The 23868-nt window shown below is 44.7% G+C and overlaps 1 protein-coding gene across 17 annotated transcripts in view; it reads left to right on the forward strand.

Moving 5' to 3' along the window:
• Nucleotides 1-23868, forward strand: part of DENND2B (DENN domain containing 2B) — a 340796-nt gene that overhangs the window by 252042 nt on the left and 64886 nt on the right. For all 17 annotated transcript variants that reach the window (XM_025189962.3, XM_025189963.3, XM_075927977.2 and 14 more), the window contains 3 exons: nucleotides 615-724; nucleotides 2588-2657; nucleotides 22298-22375. In XM_025189962.3, the coding sequence (XP_025045747.3) occupies nucleotides 615-724; nucleotides 2588-2657; nucleotides 22298-22375 (258 nt within the window). The remainder of the gene's footprint in view (nucleotides 1-614; nucleotides 725-2587; nucleotides 2658-22297; nucleotides 22376-23868) is intronic.

The raw sequence follows: 23868 nt of genomic DNA on the forward strand, positions 1-23868 counted from the left end.
GGTAATGTAGGCAACCGGAGTTGCAAATGAAGCTCGGGATTTGAATTTCCCGGGCTTCATTTGCATAAAGCCGGGTGCCGCCATTTTTAAATGTCCGCTAGTGCGGACTCCGTGCCATGCGGCTACACGCGGCACGGACTAGGTAGTTCGGACTAGGCTTCCGTTTCACGAGGAGTAACGGTAGTTCGGACTAGGAAGCCTAGTCCGAACTACCTAGTCCGTGCCGCGTGTAGCCGCACGGCACGGAGTCCGCACTAGTGGACATTTAAAAATGGCGGCGCCCGGCTTTATGCAAATGAAGCCCGGGAAATTCAAATCCCGGGCTTCATTTGCAACTCCGGTTGCCTACATTACCACCCTAGTTCGAACAAGGGTGGTAGTGTAGACATACCCTCTGGGACAAAGGCATTTCAGATCAATTTTTAAAAATGTTAGTGATTGTTATTAGTTTTCTTGTGGTAGCTCCTAGAGTGCCCATCAGCCATGATGTTAGATCCTGCAAAAACAGAACAGGATGGTTCTTTGCCCAAATGGCTAATGAGGAAACTTACTGCTCAGACTAGTGGCTCTCTTGCTCAAGCTGGAATCAAGTGAATCTGTTTCATCCACCACAGCTTGAAAGGCCCACCAAGCAAGTGCGTGAAGCCGAGGAGCGGCTCAAAGCCATCCCCCAGTTCTGCTTTCCTGATGCCAAGGACTGGCTCCCAGTATCGGAATACAACAGGTAAACCCACCTGTGCGTGCCTCTTGCTCATTGCTATTGGTGTGCACCTTTAAGAGTGACAGAGACATCCTTACCCAGCGTAAGGAAGTAGCAGCTTTGAGACTTGGCCATCTCACGCTGAGGCAGCTGTGTTTAACTCTTTTGTTAAGTTTCACAATATTTTCCCTCCTTGTTCTGCCTGATTCACAAACCTTTGTTGTTGGGAGAAGCAGCTGGAGGCTTTGTCGTGGCCATTTCCAGATGCAGAGAGAGATCTTTGAAAAAGCTGAAAGACTGGCTGGTTCTTTTTTGCATAGCACAGTGTGTAGTCATTTACCCTTGGAAAAAGTGAGTGCCATTGGGATCTAAAACTCTGAGGGGGCCACTCCGTAACTGTCTGGAGCTGACATAGCTCCATGCGTTTCAGCAGAACTACCCCAATATATATCCACTTAGGCTCTGGCCTTAGCATGCTTATTTTTCCAGAGGTCAATGGCTATATGAGGAGCAAGCCATTGAAGAACCAGACCCACCTTTTCCTTTTCTCACAACAGAAGCCTCCAAAGTGTGTCCTGTCTTATTTTCCTCCTTCATAGGTTTGCGGATGGATGGACAGAGATGAATTAAATATGTGTGGAATGACATGCATGTCAGTAAAATAGGAAGTTCTGTACACTATGTCTCGTGTGTGCTTTTTGATTGTGATGTCATACCACATTAGCCATGTGGTGGCACCTCCTAACTGAATTACCGCAGTTAACAAGCAAAATATGTAACATTTCCTTGGCTTTCATGGCTCATGCCACATAAGGTTACAGTAACCGTGATGTGTTTGCCATAACTTGGCTATATTTCACAGTGCTCAGAAGTAAACAAATGATGAGCTATTAAAAACACTGAAGAAGCACTAGCCCTCTATATATTACTTGCTGTGGGCAAGTGGGTAGGTAAAGTTTTTCCAGGCTGTGCTGTTCCCAGTTCAGAAAGGAATTGTGTACCTAGGACAAGAAAATGAGTAGAGTTCTGATTATGAAAGTAGAGCTAAGCATTTTGAATAAGGGAGGAAAACAGTGTAAATGGAATCTCAGATATGGACAGATCACTGGCCCTATTCTCATTTACACTGCCAGTGCAGTCAAAAGGGGCCTTAGTGTAAATAAGAATTAGATGCCACATACAGTAGTGGAATAGCCAGGTCCTTCAGTGCTGCATGGACATGTTTGTGCTCTGCTGCTGTTAGAATCTAGCCATATGTCCCAATCATTGAGGGTTTGCCCCAGTGCAGTGGAGATCTGGTGATTGAAAGCAGGGGGAGAGGCTCAGTGCTGCTCCTTGTTAGCTGTTAGCATCGTGTTTAGAGGAGAGAGGATGTGGTTGGGATATCTCTATTGTGCATGGATTCTCAGCTCTGATTGCACATTCTTGGGATCTTTTGGAACCAGCATAAGCCAGAGCAGCCATATTTGGTGCACAAGGTGACCTCAGGATCAAAGAGTGTGAAGGGGAGCTTAGCACTCCCTCTAGACTTGTGCTGGGTGCTCTCTGCCTGTGGGTGAGAAGCTAGCTCTGGTTTTGCAAACCTTCCCTGTATACTTAGGGTTTAAAAGGGAACAATGTGATAGAAACCCTACCACCTATGTAGCACAGCAAGACCTTCCAGAATGACTGGTTTGGCAAAGCAGCAGCAGGGCGACGATGCTGTGTCCATTTTAAAATACTTTATCTATCTTGGAGGCACTCAAGGCACTTCATAACAATCTGCTCATGAATTGAAAACAAGGCAAAACAAAAGCTGTGTTCACAGGGTAGATTGACACCTCTTTCTAGGAACTCACTGCGGTCCTGTCACTGTAACAATAAAATCTGGGACAATGTTTATTACAGTGAGACCTTCTCGTTCATGCTGACTGGGGAAGATGGCAGCAGAAGGTTTGGGTACTGTAGAAGATTACTGGTAAGTACATCAATTTGAGTTCTTTCCAAACACAAAGTTCAGTGGTCAGTCAACATTGCAGTGAATAGTAGTGAGCATGTCTTCTGCAGACCGAAAGTAAATCTGTTTTCAGAACGCTGAGTGTTTGAAAGACAACAAGGTCAAAGGCAGTAAGAATTTTCAGAAACCTTCAAATGAATTAGAAAACCCAACTATTTCAAGAGAATCACAAAAGTTTGAAGAATATTTCCCCCCTTCATTGGTATTACTTGGTTTCAGTTTCAACCAAAATCAGAACTATTACACCCCCACAAAGAAGACTATTCTTGTGATATTCTAATGATCAACTCCCCCATAATTAACACCTGTCTTTTCCAAATCACTGGAGTTCCCTCCCACAGAGAGGTGTCCTCAGTACAAGAGGATGCCAGGACATCATCTGGAAGGAGGGTCTCAACTATGGGATCATTTCCTTCTGCTCCAGCTGGACATTCTTCTTCATTGTGACTTTCACCCTTCTCGACAGCACAGTGGTTTCCTGGAGATGGGACTGTTCTACTGTACCCAGAAAGTCTCATGCATGTGCCTCTCTGCCTCCCTTAGCTCCTCCACTTCAGCCACCCTGGCCTCCAAAGCCCATGGCCGCTGATTCCTTGCACCAAATTCACACATACACCACCTGTCCATAGGGCAGGTGATCATACATGCTACAGTGGGTGCAATAAACTAAATAGCCTCCACTCTGCTGGGTTTGCAATGACTGGGAGAACCAGATGGTGACTTGCTTGGTATGAAGGTTGCAGATCTCTTGAGACATCTAGATAAGACTTATATGTAGTGCTGGGGAGGAGCCGGTGATTGTGGTACATGTAGGTAGCCATGCCATAGGGAAGGGCAGGACAAAGGTTCCTGAGGCCAATTTTAGGCTGCTAGGAAACAGGTTGAAATTCAGAACCTCAGTGGTAGCGTTCTCTGAAATGCTTCCAGTTCCGTGCACAGGGCCAGGTAGGCAGGCAGAGCTTCAGAGTCTCAATGAGTGGATGAGATGATGGTGCAGAGATGAGGGGTTTAGATTTATTAGGAACTGGGGAAACTTTTGGGAAAGAGGAAGCCTGTACAGGAAGGATGGGCTGTATCTAAACCGAAATGGAACCAGACTGCTGGCACTTAACAGTACATAGGTCATAGAGCACTTTTTAAACTAAGGGCTGTGGGAAAGCCGATCAGTGTGGAGGAGCACATGGATCAGACAGTGACATCTCTTGGGGAGGGTCTATTAATAGAGATTCTGTATGTCATAGTAAAGAGGAGAGCATGGAAAGGCTGTTTTAAAGTATCAAAGTTTTGGAAATATCAACAAATATTTAATCTTGCACAAATCTTACCTTTGATTGTGGAAATCCAAGGCATTAGCTCCTGGATTAGTTGCGACTTGATATGACCAAATAAGGTATATAGAGGAAAATGTAATTAACTTGTCAATAGACATTTTACCCAGTCATCTATACACTTTTGAAAGAAATATATAGTTTTTACAAATCCTTACTAATCTGAGATGATACTGAACAACATGCCCTTTCACCTACTTCAGTAGAGAAATTAGCATGTTGGGAAAGCTGGCAGAATAATGAGATAAGCAGTCTGGAAGAGATGCATCCTGACACTATATTTAAAGTATTTTACCATCTGAAGGACAAATAAAAGCTGCATAGAAGTACTTTTGTAAATATTTGCAGATGACCCACTGTATAAAATCAGTCATGAAAGATTCAGGCTTGGTTGTTGTTGTTTTTTCAAGAGTCAGCATTTTTTAAACTCATTGCTACAAAAATAATTGGTGCAAGAAATAAGTAGATAAGATTGAGACATACTTGAATGATCTGGAGAATTACCAGTGTAAATCCTTGAAAAGTGTATGAGAAAGCGTATTATGGAAAAAATAGTACAGTTATGATACTAAGTGTTACAGTGAGATCTAACACTTTAAAATATGCCAAGAGTTGTGTTTCACACACTTTATAATATTGACATATTAGGAGATGATTCAGACTTACTAATTAAGCAGATGATGGCAGTGGATTCAACAGTGATGATGTTAAATGACATTTCAGGACTGAAGAGACTGAAAACAAAAGTTAAATGCCGGAGGCAGTAAGATGGATTGGGATTTTCAAAGGGCTCAGCCTGCTCCTGCTGAGGTGAAAGGTGGGAGCAGAGTTAGCCCAAAGCTGAGCGCTTTTGAATATCTTGCCCAGACGAGCTAGAACAATATGCATGGACTGACAAAGCAAGATAATAATCGGAGGGGTTGGAAAGCCATTGAGCACCAGCAGTGGAAGAGCATTTGCTGTTAATGCCATAGCTGAATGACCAGATGGCACAGAACACAGTATGAGTTAGTATGTCGGGGGCAGGGGGAAGGTGGCAATCTGGCTTGGATCATGGTAAAACATAAGAAAAATGACTCTTCCTGATCACTGGTTCTGAAATAACACAAGGAAAAGTAACCGGTGATAGGTTGCTTATTGTCACCCAACGCATAGGGACAGCCTGCACAGTTTTGAGCCACCAGTGGTTTTGGTAGCTCACCGGCAGGCGAGCTCCTGGCCCATTAGTTTTGCAGGGAATTTATGATAACTTCATGGGCGTATAGAAGATATAAGTAAAATGCTGTAGGCTAAAGGTTATTAAGTCTTCATTAACTAATTGATAATTATGGGGCTAATGCTGCACCATCTGCTGGGGGTGCACAAAGCCTCCGAGGGGAAGCTGGTGCAGTGAGCTCTGTAGAGAGCTTTCACCTCACTGTTCTGCTACAGCTGTGTAGCTGGCATGGGACGCAGAGGATTTCTCTTCCTCCCCACTTCAAATCTTAGCACATGGGGGTGGCATTGCCTGAAATGGCCCACAGCCCTGACAGGTGCTTTTTGCAAGATGTGCTGCATAGTCACATGCCCAGTTACCTATTTTGCACAATCAGATGTGGGAATTGTAAAAAGGACACGGTCTAGGCAAACTGTGAGTGCCAGTTATATGTCAGTTTTGGCGTTCTAGTCTAATTCCATTTCAGGATTTGTTTCCAAGCAACTTTTAAAAGCAATAGTTGAAGGGCTTGTTGCACAGATCGCACATGCAGAGACAGGCCCTAAGTCCACTTCATACCCGGAAAATGTGTCAGATAATAGAAGCACTGTTTTTCTAAAACTTAGAGCACCTGGCTTACAATGTGTAGGAGAGCACTGGGCTGTAATGTGCCCCGTTCAACTATAAGTGTGCTTTGGACATAAAGTAACTTCCCCGAGAAAGGCTAAGGAGAAACCTTCCTCACGGCAGTTGTTCCCTAACTTTGAAACTTTGTCTGAAGCATCTTTTGAAGTAGTTAGTGTCAAAGACAGGCTGCCTAACTACGTGGACCCGCACATCTGATCCAGCATGTTGTTCTTATGATCCTGTTTTTTGGATCTCCGTTTCTGGGGGTTCCTTTATTTGTGAGATAATTGTGTCTGTTGTTACCAGGCATTGTTTAAGACTGTTTTATTATGGGATATGGTATTATGAACTGCTCTGTTAATTTTGTTGTCTGTTGCCTTAGACTTTTTTCCCCAGGATTTTCTGATAAAAGCCTCCTGCAAAAACACCTCCAGGGATACAGTAATGATTATATTTTGTTTGTACAACAAAGTCCTCTACAGTATATCCATTTTACATATATTTATATTACATTGTTTCATTTAAAAACAGGAGTAGAGTGGAATGTAACCTATTGTACCATAACAAAGAGTTCCAAATACAGTAAAACATTTTCCATTTAAAACCTGATACATCTAAGACAACCATGTTAATAGTTTTCCTAGTGATCTGGTATGAGAATTTGCATTTTGAAAATAGCCAATTTATATCAGTCAGGTTACCCCTTACCTATTTTAGTATGGTTAGCAGGTTATCCCCTGTAATAAACCAAGAGAATGTCAGTTCAGTTTTTACACTAATGATTAATTTGGTGTGTCATTTAATTGGCTTTTGTCATAGCTATATTAAAGAGCAGCCTGTTCATTGTACAGAGTATATGCACCTCTTTTTTGTGGGGGTTCAGGAGAGGGTTGGATTTTTTTCCATTTTACTAATTGTGCTGTGGTACTTAGAAAATGTATTGAATAAAATGTGTATGAGTGAGTGGAGAGTTCTGTATTGGTAGCATTTCAAACCCACTTTCCACGGGTGCTCAGCAGCAAAGAAACAGAGTCTTAAAGTGTAAGAGTTCGTCTGCACTGCAGCTGGGAACAAACCTCTGGGTCAGGTACCTGGACACTTGCTAACTCAGCTTCTGCTGACAGACTAAAAATAGCAGTGTGGATGTTGTGGCACCAAAAGGGGCTTGGACTAACCAGCTGAACTCCCACCCACCCATCCTCCTGGGTCTGAGCTCATGAAGTTAGCTCAAGTCTCTGCCTGTAGCACAACTTCCATACTGCTGTTTTCAGTACACTGTCTTGAGCTGAGTGAGAGCAAGTCACTGCACCCTAGCTGGGAAGCTCCTCCCAGCTGTAGTGGAGACACTTCCAAAGGGTCTCACTTTCTCCCTTCTCCGTATGGTTTCTGCTGGCAGAATGCCTGAAAGCAGTGGACAATTTGGCAAATCTTTGTTGTTGAGGGGTCGGGAGCTGGCTTGTTAAGACCAGAAAGTGGGTGGAGCCAGCAGCACGACCATGTGCTGTGGGAGATGATTTGAGTCAGTGCCTCTCTGAGGAAGCCTTTGCTTGACTCTTGGGAAGTGCTGACTGGAGTTTTAAAATTGCCCTTTCCCGGTGGCACGCCAAGGAAAGTCGTGGCAGGAAACTATCCAAGAGAAGACTGAACTGCAATGCCATGTGATCTGAACTGACCAACATCTGAACTGCAATTCCATGTGATCCCCACAGGCATCTCTGGCTGCACTGCAACAGAAGCTGCTCCTAATGCTGAGGAGGTGGGAGTTCCTCACAAGTCGGGTGGTAGTGAATTCTATAGCATCCCAAGAACATATCCTTCACAGAAACCGAGTCACAGCCCATCACCATATTTTATAATGTGAAAGGTGATAGCGAGCACCCCCCTTATCAACTAATCTAGTAGTTGTTGGAAATTCCATCGACTACTCGATTAGTTGATTAATCAAAATTTAACATCCCTGGTACAATACCAATATTGAGGCAGTATGTGGATGTGAACCACCAGTACAAACAAAAAACCTAATTTTATATCCATATATAAATATAAAACAAGGGATAGTTAACAAGGAGCGATGCTTACGATATTTAATATGAAATTAAATAAAAAGAAAATTAACACTACCCTTGGAGTACATGTATCATCATCCTTTCTAACAACTCAAGCTAGTAAATACACCAAAGTGCATATTATCAACACATAGCTCAGCTTTAAGATGCTAAAAAAATCTATGAGTCAACTTGAAATAGTCGTGCCCTCCTTGCAAGGGTTTGTAGACAGATTCATGTTTCAAAGAGTTTACAAATTAGGTTTTATCCTACAAAATTAGCATCACACCTAGTACTTGCTACTTCTGACTCATAAGAGCCAGAACTCTATCACATAGAAAAGATCTGGCCTTAATGTAATACACTATACCAGGCATGTCCAAAGTCCGGCCCGCGGGCCAATTGCGGCCTGTGTTCTGGTTTAATACGGCCCCCCAGGTAATTTGGCAATATCTATCTTTTATGGCCCCCAACGAATCCATATGTATTGAGATGAATACATTGTAAAATCTCAGTTAATGTCTGTTGGTCTAAATCAGTTATAAATATATTTGGACACAACATGTATACTTGGTGTTATGTTCCTGTTCATATTTTTTGAACTTAAAACTTGACAGACAACCTTTATTACCAATAATATGTAATGTACTTTACAATGTTCCTGACATATATTTCAGCTTCCTGGATTTTTTTTTTCATCTGGCCTTCAGATATGAAAGGCAGAGTGATTTAACACCTGTTTAGATTTGTCATCCATGTGACGAAATGAAAAGTATGCCGTTTGCAATAAACTTTGCATAAAATAGTTAATTTGCATTTAATTTTAATGGTTCAAAGAATGTCAGGCAAAATGGTCGGCCCTCACACATGTTCACTTCATCAAATCTGGCCCTCTTTGAAAAAACTTTTGACACCCCTGCACTATACCATGTATAAATTACTAACACAGAATTTTTTAAAAAATCATTAAGATCAGAGTTTTAGATATCTGCAACACTCCAAAAAATTCTGTTAAAAGAATCTTTTTCTTTCTTACCATAAGCCATTAACACCTATGTCTTTGTTTGAAACATAATAATATGTATATCCTGGTGTGCACACACGCATGCGCGCACACGCACACACACAAAATACAGCCTGATTTTTTCCCCCTTCCTCCAACCAAGCCCCCCAGAGAGGACTGCAGTAAGTGAGTCAGGAGGGTACCCCAGACTCCCCCCCCACCTCCACCTCACTGCACAGATGCCAGCACCCACCCACCTCCTTTTCCCCACCTACAATCTATTCCCCAATAGATTGCTGGGATAAAATCATGCTTCTCAGACTTGCAGATACCAGCAGTCTAGCTGGAGGTTAGGACAGGACACGCAGCACAAACTCTCTTCCCCTCCCTCACCTCACCCCAGGACACAGCACAAACTCTCCACTTCCACCTCACCCCAATGCCGACACCCACTACCCACCCCTTTCTTCCACCTACCCCATGCAGTCAGCTTCCCCCACCCCTACCTCTCTTCCCACCCCAGGAGGCTTGAGGAGAGTGCTGGGTTTCTGCCTCTCTCTCTTTTCCTGGCGCAGACAGGACTCTCCAAACTCCACTCCCCTCCAACTCCTCCCAGCCAATTACTCATTACTTCTCCTCTCCCCAAATGCCCCTACTCTACAGCTCTCCCCCCAGACACTTATTCCCTCCCCTCCTCCTTATCTCCCCTCTCTCCCTGTTCTCTGAGTCCTATGTCTGAAGCAGGCCACCCCCTTTGAAGCTTATATACAGCCCTTCATCCAGCTGAGCTGCCTACCTGCACAGAGCTCAATAAATAGCCATGCAGCTTACAGGGAAATTTGTCCTGACCCATCTGACTTCCAGAAAGATTGAGTTCTTAAAGTGAACTACAAATCCTGCAGACATGGGAATCTCCATGGAGGACAACTTTGTCCTTTTGAAAAGGATAGAATAGCCCAATGGGTCAAAGTTTCACTATCTCCTTCCCCTTTGAGGGCAAGTCACACTTGCAAGACTCTCGTGGGCAGCCTTGCAAACCTAGTGAGGAGGGCTGTAAACTAGGTTTGTCGGGGGACGGTGATCAAAACCCTGAGGGGAGTGGGAAAGTCAGATACGAGGAAGAAATGCAGAGAGGAACGAGCAAGAAAGGAGGACCCCTGATTCGAATGGAGAAGATAGGGCGATCAACTGGTTACCTGAGATGTTTGTACACTAATGTGAGAAGCCTGGGAAACAAACAGGACGAACTGGAGGCTCTGGCCGAGTCCAAGAAATATGATTTAATTGGGATAACAGAGACTTGGTGGGATGACTCGCATGACTGGAGCACTGTCATGGAAGGGTATAGACTGTTCAGGAAGATGTAAGAGAGCACTATGATTGCTCTGAACTCCAGTATAAAGAGGGAGAAAAGCCTGTTGAGAGTCTATGGGTTAAGTTTAAAGGAGCAAACAACAGCAGTGATGTTGTGGTTGGTGTCTGCTACAGGCCACCAAATCAGGTGAACGAGGTAGATGAGGCTTTCTTCGGACAACTGAGAGAAGCTTCCAGATCGCAGGCCCTGGTTCTTGTGGGGAACTTTAATCACCCTGACATGTGTTGGGAAGCCAATACGGCAGTACACAGGCAATCCAGGAAGTTTTTGGAGATAACTTTGGAGAAGTTGGGGATAACTTCTTAGCATAAATGCTGAAGGATCCGACAAGGGGCCGTGCGCAGCTTGACCTTCTGCTCACAAACAGGGAGGAACTAATAGGGGAAGTAGAAGTGGGTGACAACCTGGGAAGCAGTGATCATGAGATGGTATATTTCAGGATCCTGATCAAAGGAAGAAAAGAGAGTAGTAAAATACACACCTTGGACTTCAAAAAAGCAGATTTTGACTCCATCAGAGACCTGATGAGCAGAATCCCCTGGGATGTTAACATGAAGGGGAAAGGAGTCCAGGAAAGCTGGCAGTATTTTAAAGAAGCCTTATTGAAGGCACAAAAGGAAACCATCCCGATGCATAGGAAGAGAAGCAAACATGATAGGAGACCGGATTGGCTTACAGGGGAAATCCTTGGTGAACTTAAGCACAAAAAGGAAGCTTACAAAAAGTGGAAACTTGGTCAAATGACCAGGGAGGGGTTTAAATGTATAGCTTGAGAATGCCGGGGAGGTTATCAGGAAGACGAAAGCACAAATAGAATTGCGACTGGCTAAGGATGTGAAGGATAACAAGAAAGGTTTCGACGGGCATGTTAACAAGAAGAAGCTGATCAGAGAGGATGTGAGGCCCCTACTGGATGAAAGAGGTAACCTAGTGACAGATGATGTGGGGAAAGCTGAAGTACTCAATGCTTTCTTTGCCTCTGTATTCACGGACAAGGTGGGCTCCCGGACTAATGTGCTAAGTGACGCAAGATGGGATGAACATGGACAGCCCTTGGTGAGTAAAGAACAGGTTAGGAACTATTTAGAAAAGCTAAACGTACACAATTCCATGGGTCCGGACTTAATGCATCCGAGGGTACTGAGGATGTTGGCAAATGTCATTGAGGAGCCTTTGGCCATTATCTTTGAAAAGTCATGGAGATTGGGAGAAATCCCAGATGATTGGAAAAAGGCAAATGTAGTGCCCATCTTCAAAAAAGGGAAGAAGGATGATCCAGGGAACTATAGGCTGGTCAGTCTTACCTCGGTTCCTGGAAAAATCATGGAAAGGATCCTTAAGGAATCCATTTTGAGGCACTTGGAAAAGAGGAAAGTGATTAGGAATAGTCAGCATGGATTCACAAAGGGAAAGTCGTGCCTGACCAATCTGATTAGCTTCTATGATGAGGTAACTGGCTCTGTGGATGTGGAAAAGTCAGTGGATGTGATATACCTTGACTTTAGCAAGGCTTTTGATATGGTCTCCCACAATATTCTTGCCAGCAAGTTAAGGGAATGTGGATTGGATAAATGGACAGTAAGATGGATAGAAAGATGGTTAGAAGGCCGGGCCCAGCGGGCAGTGATCAACAGCTTGATGTCAGGATGGTGGTCGGGTTCTAGCGGAGTGCCCCAAGGTTCGATTCTAGGACCGGTTTTGTTCAGTATCTTTATTAATGACCTGGATGAGGGGATGGATTGCACCTTCAGCAAGTTTGTGATGACACTAAGCTAGGGGGAGAGGTAGATATGCTTTAGGGCAGAGATAGATTCCAGAGTGACTTAGACATATTAGAGGATTGGGCCACAAGAAATCTGATGAGGTTAAACAAGGAAAAGTGCAGAGTCCTGCACTTGAGACGGAAGAATCCCAAGCTTTTACTGGCTGGGGACCAACCACTTAAGTAGTAGTTCTGCAGAAAAGGACCTGGGGGTGACAGTGGATGAGAAGCTGGATATGAGTCAACAGTGTACCCTTGTAGCCAAGAAGGCTAATGGCATATTAGGTTGCATTAAGAGGAGCATTGCCAGCAGATCCAGAGATGTGATTATTCCCCTTTATTCGGCTCTGGTGAGGCCACATCTGCAATATTGGGTCCAGTTCTGGGCCCCCCACTACAGAAAGGATGTGGAGGCATTGGAGAGGGTCCAGTGGAGGGCAACCAAAATGATTAGGGGGCTGGAGCATATGACTTATGAGGAGAGGCTGAGGGAGTTGGGTTTGTTTAGTCTGCAGAAGCGAAGAGTGAGGGGGATTTGATAGCAGCCTTCAACTTCCTGAAGGGAGGTTCCAAAGAGGATGGAGAGAGTCTGTTCTCAGTAGTGACAGATGGCAGAACAAGGAAAAATGGTCTCAAGTTGCGGTGGGAGAGGTCCAGGTTGGATATTAGGAAAAACTGTTTCACTGGGGAGGGTGGTGAAGTACTGGAATGGGTTACCTGGGGAAGTAGTGTAGTCTCCATCCCTAGAGGTGTTTAAGTCTCAGCTTGACAAAGCCCTGGCCAGGTTGATTTAGTTGGGATTGGTCCTGCCTAGAGCACGGGGCTGGACTTGATAACCTTGGGTATGTCTACACTACAGCGCTAATTCGAACTAACGCATCCAGACTAAAAAACTAGTTTGAATTAGCGTTTTGCTAATTCGAACTAGCATGTCCACATTGAGTGGACCCTGAACCGGGGTTAAGGATGGCCGGAAGCAGTGCCGGCAGGGCATCAGATGGGGACGTAGAGCGTGGAGCTGCTGTCTCTGGCTAGCCGAGGGCTGTGCTTAAAGGGACCCGACCCCCACCCCAGACAGACAGTTCTCAGGGGTGCCCCACTTGCAAAGCAGTCCTGGCTTGGATATCCCAGAGTACCTACACTGGGCACATCACAGCACTCGGCCATCAGCCTGGATGCACTTACCGCAGGCTGCCATCTGGGGAGAGGGGGCAATTGGGGGGCTGCAGGAGATCTTCCACCCCCAGAAGCCCGCAGAGCCAGCCCAGTCCTCCCCATCGGGGGCTCGTACCCCATTCCTCCCTCACCTCCTTCCACTTACCCTTCCCTAGCCCCAGTTCCTGATGTACAAAATAAAGGACAATTGTGTTCAAAAATAGAATCTCTCTTTATTGAACAAAACTGGGGGAGACTGGGAAAAGGAGGTGGGAGAGGGGAAGAGAGAGGGTGGGAGAGGGGAGGGCAACTACAATGATGAGGGCTTTGGAACAGGTCCCATATGAAGAGAGGCTAAACAGACTAGGACTTTTCAGCTTAGAAAAGAGGAGATGGAGGGGGGATATGATAGAGGTCTATAAAAGCATGAGTGGGGTGGAGAGGGTGCATATAGAAAAGTTCTTTATTAGTTCCCATTATAGAAGGACTAGAGGACACCAAAGGAAAGGAATGGGTAGCAGGCTTCAAACTAGTAACAGAAAGTTGTTCTTCACAAAGCAAAGAGTCAACCTGTGGAACTGCTTGCTGCAGGAGGCTGTGAAGGCTAGAACATGAACAGAGTTTAAAGAGAAGTGAGATAAAGTGATGGAGGTTGGGTCCATGGAGTGGTATTAGCCAGGGGGTAGGAGTGGTGTCCCTGTCCAAAGTTTGTGGAAGGCTGGAGAGGGATGGCACGAGACAAATGGCTTGGTCACTGTCTTCGGTCCATCCCCTCCAGGGTTGCTAGGGTTGGCCGCTGTCGGCAGACAGGCTACTGGGCTAGATGGACCTTTGGTGTGACCCAGTACGGCCATTGTAAGCTCAGGGCTCAGAGTCGGGGGTCTCAGTGGACCACCTTGATTTTCATGCACACCTGCTCCTGGGTGGCCAGGCTGGCAGCTCTCCTGCCCTAGACGGCCACTTTCCTGTGCCTAGTGCAGAGGTCGTGGACGAGGTCCACGATGTCTGCACTAGACCAGGCGGGTGCCCGCCTCTTGCGGTCCCGGGCAAGTTCCCAGGAGCCGCCAGCCTGGTCCCGGGAAGATGGGGAGGGCTGGAGGGCATCGGGTGGCTGGCTCGAGCCGTGCCAGGTGCAGGGTCTGCTGGCTGGGTGCTGGCAGGCTTGCACCTGGCACGGGCATAGTAGCCAGTCCGTGCCCTTTTAAGGGGTCCGTGGCCGGGAGGGGGGCATACGAGTTTCCCTGGTGTTGGCCAGAGTGGCCACCAGGGAATGCTGGGGAGGGCTAGCCTCCCACTAGTTCGAATTAAGGGGCTACACACCCCTTAATTCGAACTAGTAAGTTCAAACTAGGTTTAGTCCTCGTAGAATGAGGTTTACCTAGTTCGAACTAAGCGCTCCACTAATTCGAATTAAGTTCGAACTAGCGGAGCGCTTGTGTAGCGCCTATCAAAGTTAATTCGAACTAACGTCCGTTAGTTCGAATTAACTTTGTAGTGTAGACATACCCCTTCTGAGGTCTCTTCCAGCTCTATGGTTCTATAGTGATAGAAATGTAGCCGTGTTAGTCTGGGGTAGTTGAAGCAAAATGCAGGACAATGTAGCACTTTAAAGACTAACAAGATGGTTTATTAGGTGATGAGCTTTCGTGGGCCAGACCCACTTCCTCAGATCAGATAGTGGAAGAAAGTAGTCACAACCATATAGAACCATATGGTTCTATGATTCTCTAGTTGGGAGCATGGGCAACCATGAGACAGTCAAGCTCTAGGAATCAGGCCATGATGCAGGGGCCGCAACACAAGGTATTTACATTAATGGCCTGTGGGCGAGTCTGGTTCATCTCTCCATCTGCTGGGGCAAAGCCAGGGAGTTTACTGTGGTTCTGGAGTAGTGACTTTTGTAGGCTTCAGGCTGAAAATAGATAGATCCGCAATGAGATCATTGGCTGGAAGTTTCCTCCCCCAGCCTTCTTGACAGTTCTGCAGATACCTTACGTGCAGGCTGCAAAATCCACATGGCTCCTTGACAGCAATGAGTTTTGTTCAATGAATAGAGAAGAACACAAACAAAATAATAATAGCCGGGGAAGAGGCCTGACATAAAATGTGGATCTGGGTTCAGATTCTGATTCTAAACTGTGAAGTTTGGCACTTTGCTCCTAGGCTTTGGTTGTGACCCCTTTCTAGTTCTGAATACATCAGTCTACTGGAGGGGCCGTCGCCTGAGCGCAAGAGAAACAACAGAAAACTGATCTGACGCACAAACTGATGGCTGAGCTTTTTGCTGTGAGCCTGCTTTTCAAATTCTGTTTTTCTTATGCTCTCAGCCTGTAAACCAAACCAGCAGCTGACCTGAGCAGACGTCCAAAGAAGGGGCCCTGCTGTTAAAAAAGAAACACTTGAATCTCATCTAATTTATGCAGAAGAATGATGGCAGGCAGATTCTCCATCCTTTTTGGCACCATCCTCTCTTGTACACACCCTTCATTTGGGTCATTCACACACGCAACTTGTAGGCTGCTGTGCATCAGAATGCAGGAGAAACACAGGCAGAGATTTCTCTGAAATACAGTTTTGAAAGTTACACTCTTAGTAGGACAGGGCCCCGGACATTCCAGAGCCTCTCCCTCCCTCAGCCTAACACACTGGTTGAATTTTGGCTTGGGGCTGTGTCCCCTGATGGTTCCAGTTTCAAAACAATGCCACAGCCAGGTGGGATTAAAACAAAGTACAATTGCCGGTCTGCTGCCAGCATGAATTCATACAATGGAAGAATACGGCCTGTCCCTGCCGGCTGCACTGCAATGTATACTAAAGCTTAATCTATTGTCTGTTTTGCAAAATATCCCAATGATACATTACCATAGTCAAGTTACTATTAGTTCTAAGATGTTGACAGAGCCTAAAGCACCAATGGCTTTGAGTGGGCTCACTGTGTATGCAAAAGGTCAGATGCCTATCCAAAGCTAACCCATGTGTTGGAAAGGCCACAGACAGCCATGCAACCCTCCTTTCCCACACAACATGCTCTCTGCTTCATCTCCAGGCTTTCCCCTTCTCACACTGTCCATGGCCACCTTCCCTTCTTCCTCACATTCGCTTTTTGCTAGCAATCTTTGTGACGGCGTGTTGGGGGTCCCCCGTCTCCTGCACCCCGAAATGGCACAAACAGACTTCACCAGCCGGTAGAATGGAGGTTGTTTATTGTTCCTCCAGCACAGCGCAGCACAGATGTAATCTGGTTACAGGAACTGGGGCTAAGAGGCCTCAGTGCCCCCCTTGAGATAGGGGAGTCCCAGCCCCCCTCCCCAGCTCCTTCTTCCCTGCCTTCCAGCCAGGAACTCACTAACTCTCTTCCAGCCCTGCCCCCCAGCCAGGGCAGCCTCCACCTTCCTTTGTTCCTCTCCATGGGGGGTATCTGGTTCAACCAGTTTGGCATCACCTTTGCATAGTGAGGTTTTCCCTGCTGGGTCTTGCTCCAGACAGCAGGGGTCACCACAGCCCAGCAAGTACCCCCACTACGTCACAATCTTCACTTGCCTTTGGGCGATCTTGAGGCAGTGGCTAACAGGTCACCAGTTCTTTTGTCATTTCAGGGGGTGCCTTTTGACAGGAGGCCCTTTGCTCCATTCTTGCTTCTTTGAGGTTGGGTGGGGCCCTAATCACACTTCCCTTTCCAACCAGCTTACTGAGCCTGTGCCACAGCCCAGTCGTGGAGCAGAAGGATGCAGAAACTCTCCACTACTAGTCCCATTGCTGCAGGCCCTCTGAAGTCTGTGGGAGTCTGGAATCCTCCAAAAGGAGTCAGAAGAGTGAGAGAGCTTCCTGCCCACTGTGATGGCTTTACCAATTCTGACAATTGTATTAGTCATTTGAGTAGCTAGTTGCTGTGCATGCGTAGTAACGTGATGTCTTGCTTTGAAAGTAGGTGTACACGTGTGTGTGAAAGGCCAGTTAGTGGGAGGGTAGATTAGACAGGAGAATCTGAACAGCTCCATTAGATTTCAAACACCTGGGAACGAAGGTCTCGTTTAAAACAGAAAATGTCAGGCTCCTTTTTAGGGCCAAGTCTAAAGAGCCAAGATTTCCCTCAGACCTAATCCTGAAATAGAGGTGAAAGCAGGGTTTGCAACAGAAAAGTCCAGAGTAAACACTGTGCAGCAGGGTTGCGTCCGTCTGTGCTGGCCAAGAAAACTAGCAAGGAACCCCCTGGTGTTAATCCTCACCCTCCCGTTTCACAGCTCAACTCCTGGTGGTTTATATTGATCCTGCTGGGAATCAGCCTCCTGTTGTCTGTGAAACTAATTAGAATTCCTCCAAACAGGGCTGGATTAAGGCTAAGAATGTACTCTGCTCCACAAAAACAAAAATCTCCAAATGTTTCATTTCCCCTTTTCTCAAGGAAGCGGGCAGTATGTGCTCCGCATACAAGCTAGTCTGAATCAGATGCTGCCCAGAGCCCCACAGTCAGAAAGGGACTTGTTGCAGCAGTGGGACAGTAAACTGTAGGCCGCATGGTCAGCAGTTTAAAGCTATCTACCAGTCACCTGCCTGTGATGTGTGTCCAAGAGAGGGATGTAAGAATGACTATATTTGTGGTCTTCACAACATCCCCTAGTCACGAGTTCCATGGGTTGACTGTGAGATACACCCTAGTGAGTGTCCTCTGCAAATTCCTCAGGTTAGATCTTTTGATATTAGCCTTTCTGTTCTTCTGACAAGATAAAGCAAAAATACAGTGGGAGATACATGGATTAAGGGGGTCTTTGCAGCTGGAATGGAACTGGTGTAATATTGCCATATTGCTTCTCCCAGCAGGGTAGGAGCTATGCTGTGGCACCCCAGTTATTCTCTGCTGTCCAGACTTCTTACATAGCACAGATAGACTTGGCAGTAGGCACGGGCAGGACATTTAATATCCCTAATGTCCAGATTAGGGATATTAAATATCTATTAATTGAATAGTTGAGTAACCTCAAGAATTCTTATTGGTTAGTCTCCAGGGGTGGGGCTAGCAGTCAGTGCACTCTGGCCCCACTCTCAAAGATTCCCCTGCCACTCCGCATGGGGTACCAGATAGGATCTGGTCCGCAAGGAGAGCCAGCTCCCCTCACGGACTGGCTGCTTGTCACCCTGTGCTGCTGCCTCTGATACAGAGGCAGCAGCACAGAGTGGCAGCAGCCCCTGTCCAGGGGAAGGGGAGGAAGGGAGGGAAATGCATGTAATCTATAGCATTAACGTATAAGCTTTTGCTTATCAGATAATCAGTTAAACAGCTATACTATTACCCTCCCTACTCCAGATAGGTTGATTCAGCATCTCCACTGGCAGAGTTCCATGTGCAGGTCAAAGCTGCTGTCCCCCAATGAGGCTGGACAATGGTGCAAACACCATCTGTCTTTCCTAGGATTAGACTCATCCCCTGGGTGCAAAGGCGACTTTTGAGGCAAAGGTAAATCAAGCCCAGATGTGGATGGCCATGGAGGGTTAGATATATTCTCACTTTTCCGGGAGAATTAACAAATTAGAGAATAAGAAGCAGGTGCTGTTTCTCTCCAGTGAAGCTACAGTTAAAGGGGCTGTTTCAGCCAGAGACTCGTTGATGCAAGTTACTGTCTGGTTTTTACAAACGCCTGGTTTTAGTCATATTTTATAGGAATGTCTAAATCATTTCACTTGAGGATTTCAGACCCCGTGAGCCTCCTTAACCTGCGATGTTTGCTCTTTTGCTCTTCATGATGATTTGTGTGGATCAAGAAGGCTTTGTTATTTGCAAAGAGAATCCCTAAAAGACAAGGGCATCATATACTATGAATGTGAGCAGGGTAGATGCAAGCACTCATAAACTCAGTGACATGTGACCTTTAAGATGTTTGTAGGGAATAATATTTCACAGGGCAGGGTTTTTGAGTAAACTGCATGGTTATTGTTTCTGGTCTTATAGATGACCCAGGAATGTGATATTTTTACTGGCACAGCTCTTGGCTGGTAGCTGTCCAAGACTCCTGGCATGGCTTTAGCATTCCTGTAGATTTGACACAATGATTTTAACCAAAATCCCACATGCTTGATATAATCACTCAATGCCTTTAGAAAGGGGTTTATACCTAATATGGACAAAAAAGGATTCTGTTCTTTTCAGAGATGTGACGTGTGGTGAGCAGGTTTGGATTCAGAAATAGACTCATCTGTGTTCACTTAAGTGCAGCATTCCTTCCTGGTCTTTATTATAACAACACAGGCACCTGCTGGCTCTCCCAGTTAAAGTTGTGATTCTCAGATTTAAAAAACACAGCCGTTCTCCAGCTTCTTTTGAGTCAGCTCTGCATGGCGTGTAAATAACAAACCCACTTTGTGGAAACAGCTTTCGTAACCATCATAGTCAGCTGAAAAAATGCCACCAACTTAGTATGGCAATAGAGAAAAGATCATTATCCACTTTGATTAAATATAAAAGTAAGAAAAAGAAGACAGACTAGGCTTCTCTGTCCTAGGCTTGTTAATATGGGGGCTGATTCTTCTGCTGTCTTGCATCTTGTGTAATCATTTAAATCTAGAGATGTGAAAGTGTAACTGTTTACAGGGTTAACCGATGAGCTTGAGGTCACCAGTTAACGGGCACAGGTACACACAGCCCCACTCCTCATCCTCACCCCTCACGTGCTGATGCCTCTGTATTAGAGGCAGCAGCACACTGGCTTCCGCAGAGCTGCCTCTCTCTCCATCTCCCAGGCCTCTATGCTACAGCTAAAATTTTCAAGATGTGGGAGTGGATTTATATAGTGGAATTATAATATTTTCTGTCATATTATCTATCCCTTTCCTAATGGTTCCTAGCACTTATTAGCTGTTTTTTGACACCTGCACCACATTATGTGGATGTTTCTATCCACAATGACTGCAAGATCTATTTGTTGAGTGGTAACACCTGATTTATACTCATTTTGTATCTATCGCTGGGTTTATTTTTTTTCCAATGTGCATTACTTTAAACTAATCAATGATGAATTTCATCTGCTATTTTATAGTCCTGTTACCCAGTGTACATCTACATAGCAGGGCAAAACTTGAATTAAGCTATGCAACTTGTTACGTTAATTGCGTAGTTGAAGTCAAAATAGCTTAATTCAGCCTTTAGCGCTGTCTACACAGCAGGAAGTTGGAGGAAGAACGCTCTACATTTGACTTCCCTTATTCTTCATGAAATGAGGGTTACAGGAGTCGGGCTACGTCTAGACTGCAAGCCTCTTTCGAAAAAGAGCGACTAGACTACAACCAGTACTTTCAAAAAAGCAAGCCGCGTTTTCGAAAGAGAGCACCCAGACAGTCTGGATGCGCTCTTTCGAAAAAGCACAGTTTACATTACATAGCGCCTTTTTTCAAAAGAGCACTTTCAAAAAAAGGTGTTATTTTTCGTAAAACAAGGTTTTCCACGGTCAAAAAAAACCTGCCTTATTCTTTCAAAAGAATGCGGCAGCAGTCTAAATGCAAGGGAAGTTTTTTCGAAAAAAGGCTACTTTTTTCAAACAACCCTGTAGTCTAGACACACCCTCGGAGTAAGAAGTCCTCCAGTTTGACATTATTTTGAAATAATGGCTTGCTATGGAGACACACTCTTTGTTCAACACTGCTGTGTAGACATAGCCCCAGTTTAGTGAGATCCTTTTCCTGAAAGGAATGGGCTTCAGTGTTTTACCAGGTGAAATTAAGGCTTCTGTGATTATTGTTCAGTCACAACAAATGTAACTGGGGGGTGGGGGGATACAAAGACAAAAAGGGGAACTCAGGATTTCTTCTCATTTCTGCTGTGTTCCTGTTTGTCTCTGAAATTAGCAGAATATCTCTGTGCCTTTTTACTTGTTCAACCTCAAATAAGATGACAGCAGAACTGGTGTTAGGCATGTTAAAAATATGCCCTGCATGTTGCAGCTGTTTGTTATTTCAATATTGACAGTGTTTGGTGGGGGGAGGAGGAGGAAGGAATAAGGGAAGGCTTGGCCTCTGCCCCAGGGAATCACTCCCACGCAGATGGGATATGCCAAAGTGTGCAGCACTGGCTTAACTCCTATTGGGACCAGTGGTTTCAGTAGGAGCAGAATTTGGCTGACTCTGATCACTGACCATTGGCTTCAGTGAAAGAGAGTTAGCTCAATGCAGAGTCCTTCAGAATAGCTCACGTCTTAGTGATTTTTGCTTAACAGAGGATGCTCCTTTATCTTCTCCTGTGTCATCAGGCCCCCAGGGGCACAGTACTGCTCTTAAATACACCGCTTACCAATGGGGTGGCTCTCTGCTGCTCCCAAAATAGTGTTGTGGCTCAATGACAGACAGTTCAGCACTATTTGTGGAGGGTGCATTGAGTTCAGTTCAATGGAGACAATGCCAGTTCACACCAGTTGAGGGTGAGGCCTATTCTGAATACATCTCTAGTTACCTTCAAGAGGGGAATGTATGTCAAATTCTCTAGGCAGCTTTTGTTTGTTCATTCATTTTATACCTCAGGCATGATTTTCCTTTTCAGCAGCTTAGTTTAGTCAAGTTTTGCACATTTATTGCATGTGAAAATAAGTAGCCCCCAACTAATCTAGATTAAAAACTGTATTAGATTTATGTCTTGCACTACTACTCTGCTTAGCTCTCTGATTATGCTAGTCTTAAATTAAGCAATCTGTGACTATTGTGGTGTGACTGGGAAACAAAAATCACCACTAAACCTTTCTTTAGCCTTTTCCAATTCTCCTTTTTTGTGTGCAGGTGCCCAGCCTGCTGGGCAGTCCCACTTTTCCTACTGCCTCTGAGAATGAAGGAGAACGATTGCGGAGACATAAGTTATAGGAATCTATAACTGTGCTGTATGGCTGTCAGTGGGAATGATATTGGAGAATAGTTCTGATGTGTTGTGATTTCCAAAGTGAATATACATTCATGAAGCCTTTTCGTTTCCTGCCTTGTGGAAGGAATGCAATGTTTTTTTCAAGAGAAACTATTTTGATGGAGAGATGGGTAGCAAAAGATTTAGCACAACACCAAGTTTTTGGTCAGTTATATAAGTATATTTCCTTGTGGTTCAAAATTAAAATGTAATTTCAGTCTCTCTTTCATTGTTATCAGCCAAGTGGAAAAGGTCCACGCCTACCTGAAGTATATTGTGTCATCAGCCGGCTGGGTTGCTTTGACTTATTTTCTAAGGTAAGATTCCCTTTCCTGTCCTCTCAATATTGCACTTAATTCGACTGCTTACTGAGAAATGTCTGTGTTAATGAACTAAACACAGAACTATTACATTTGGTGGGCACCACTGGTATTTTACATTTAGACATTACATTATTATTGGGTACATCAAAGAATGTCTTATTGCTTCTGTGTCTGAAGCAAATCTTGATTTGAAAAACATCTGGGTGTCCACATGCATTGGCTGCCTGAGGCTTTTTTCCATTGTTTTCTAAAACTATTCTCTGCTGACCTGTAATTCTTGGCATGCATGTATGAAATGATGGGCCAGTACCACTTTTACTCCAAGAATCCCCAACTCAAATAATGAAGTCAAGAATCCAGATTATTACAGATTATGATTCTATTGTAGTAGGATATTCCTATCACTAGAAACTGTGTTAATAATAATCTAATTAGAAGAAATAAATGTAATGCCAAAGTTGCCTCTTACTTTGATTTTACAGCCGCTCTCCGAGTTACGAACGAGTTATGGAACAACACTTGGTCCATAACTCGAACTGTTTGTAACTCGGATCCCATAGAGTTACATGGCAAGTGCGCTATTCGTAAGCTCGGATCGCCGTTCATAACTCGGATCCGCATTTATGACCGCTTTGGTCGTAAGTGCGGATGGTCGTAAGTGGAGGTGGCCGTAAGTCGGGGAGTGGCTGTATTTACTTAAGGAATAAAGTTCCTAATATGGGTGTTGCAAGACAATTAACAGTTTCTTCAGGCTGATTACATGCTGAGAAAAGCTAAGGCATTTGATAGTAAAAGAAGCAGCTGATCTGGATTGTACTCCAGTACCATCAGTATTATTCTTGTTCTATTTGACAAAAGGATAGTCAAATAAGACAAAGCATTCTAAAATATCTTTCTTGTTTGATTAATGTCCAGGCTACTGCCAACATAGTGTCTCTAACAACTTAGGAAAGATTTTATGTAACTTTGGTGAGCATTAAATCATGATAAAGTTGTACTAACCGGGATTTTAGCATGAGTTATGAGAGGACAATGCTATTTCTGACTTTGAGTAAATACCTTTTCCTCCTTCTTATATAGTTCCTGGTAGCATGTTACACAATTTAGACCTTTTAGCTCATATGTAAATACAGTGTTGTGTAAATGATGTGTCTGTTTGCAAGGAACTTTTCACTTTGACAATTAGACCTAAAAGAGCTTTACACAGTAGTAGTAGTAGTAGTAGTAGTAGTAGTAGTAGTAGTAGTAGTAGTACCGATTAAAGTTTTTTGGTTGTGAGTTTAGATTTTAGATTTGACATCTTATGTAATTCACATGATCTAGGCTGTTTCTACACTTCTTTTTCGGAAAAAGGTACACAAATTACTCCGCAATTTGCGTACCTTTTTCTGATTGTTTTTTCGGAAGAGACTTTTGAAATTTGGCCCATCTACACTGGGCCAAATTTTGGAAAAACCTCCTCTTTCAGAAGAGCCCTTCTACCTCAT

The sequence above is a fragment of the Pelodiscus sinensis genome, chromosome 5 (assembly GCF_052426305.1).
Source record: "Pelodiscus sinensis isolate ZL-2025 chromosome 5, ASM5242630v1, whole genome shotgun sequence".
Classification (NCBI taxonomy): domain Eukaryota; kingdom Metazoa; phylum Chordata; order Testudines; family Trionychidae; genus Pelodiscus; species Pelodiscus sinensis.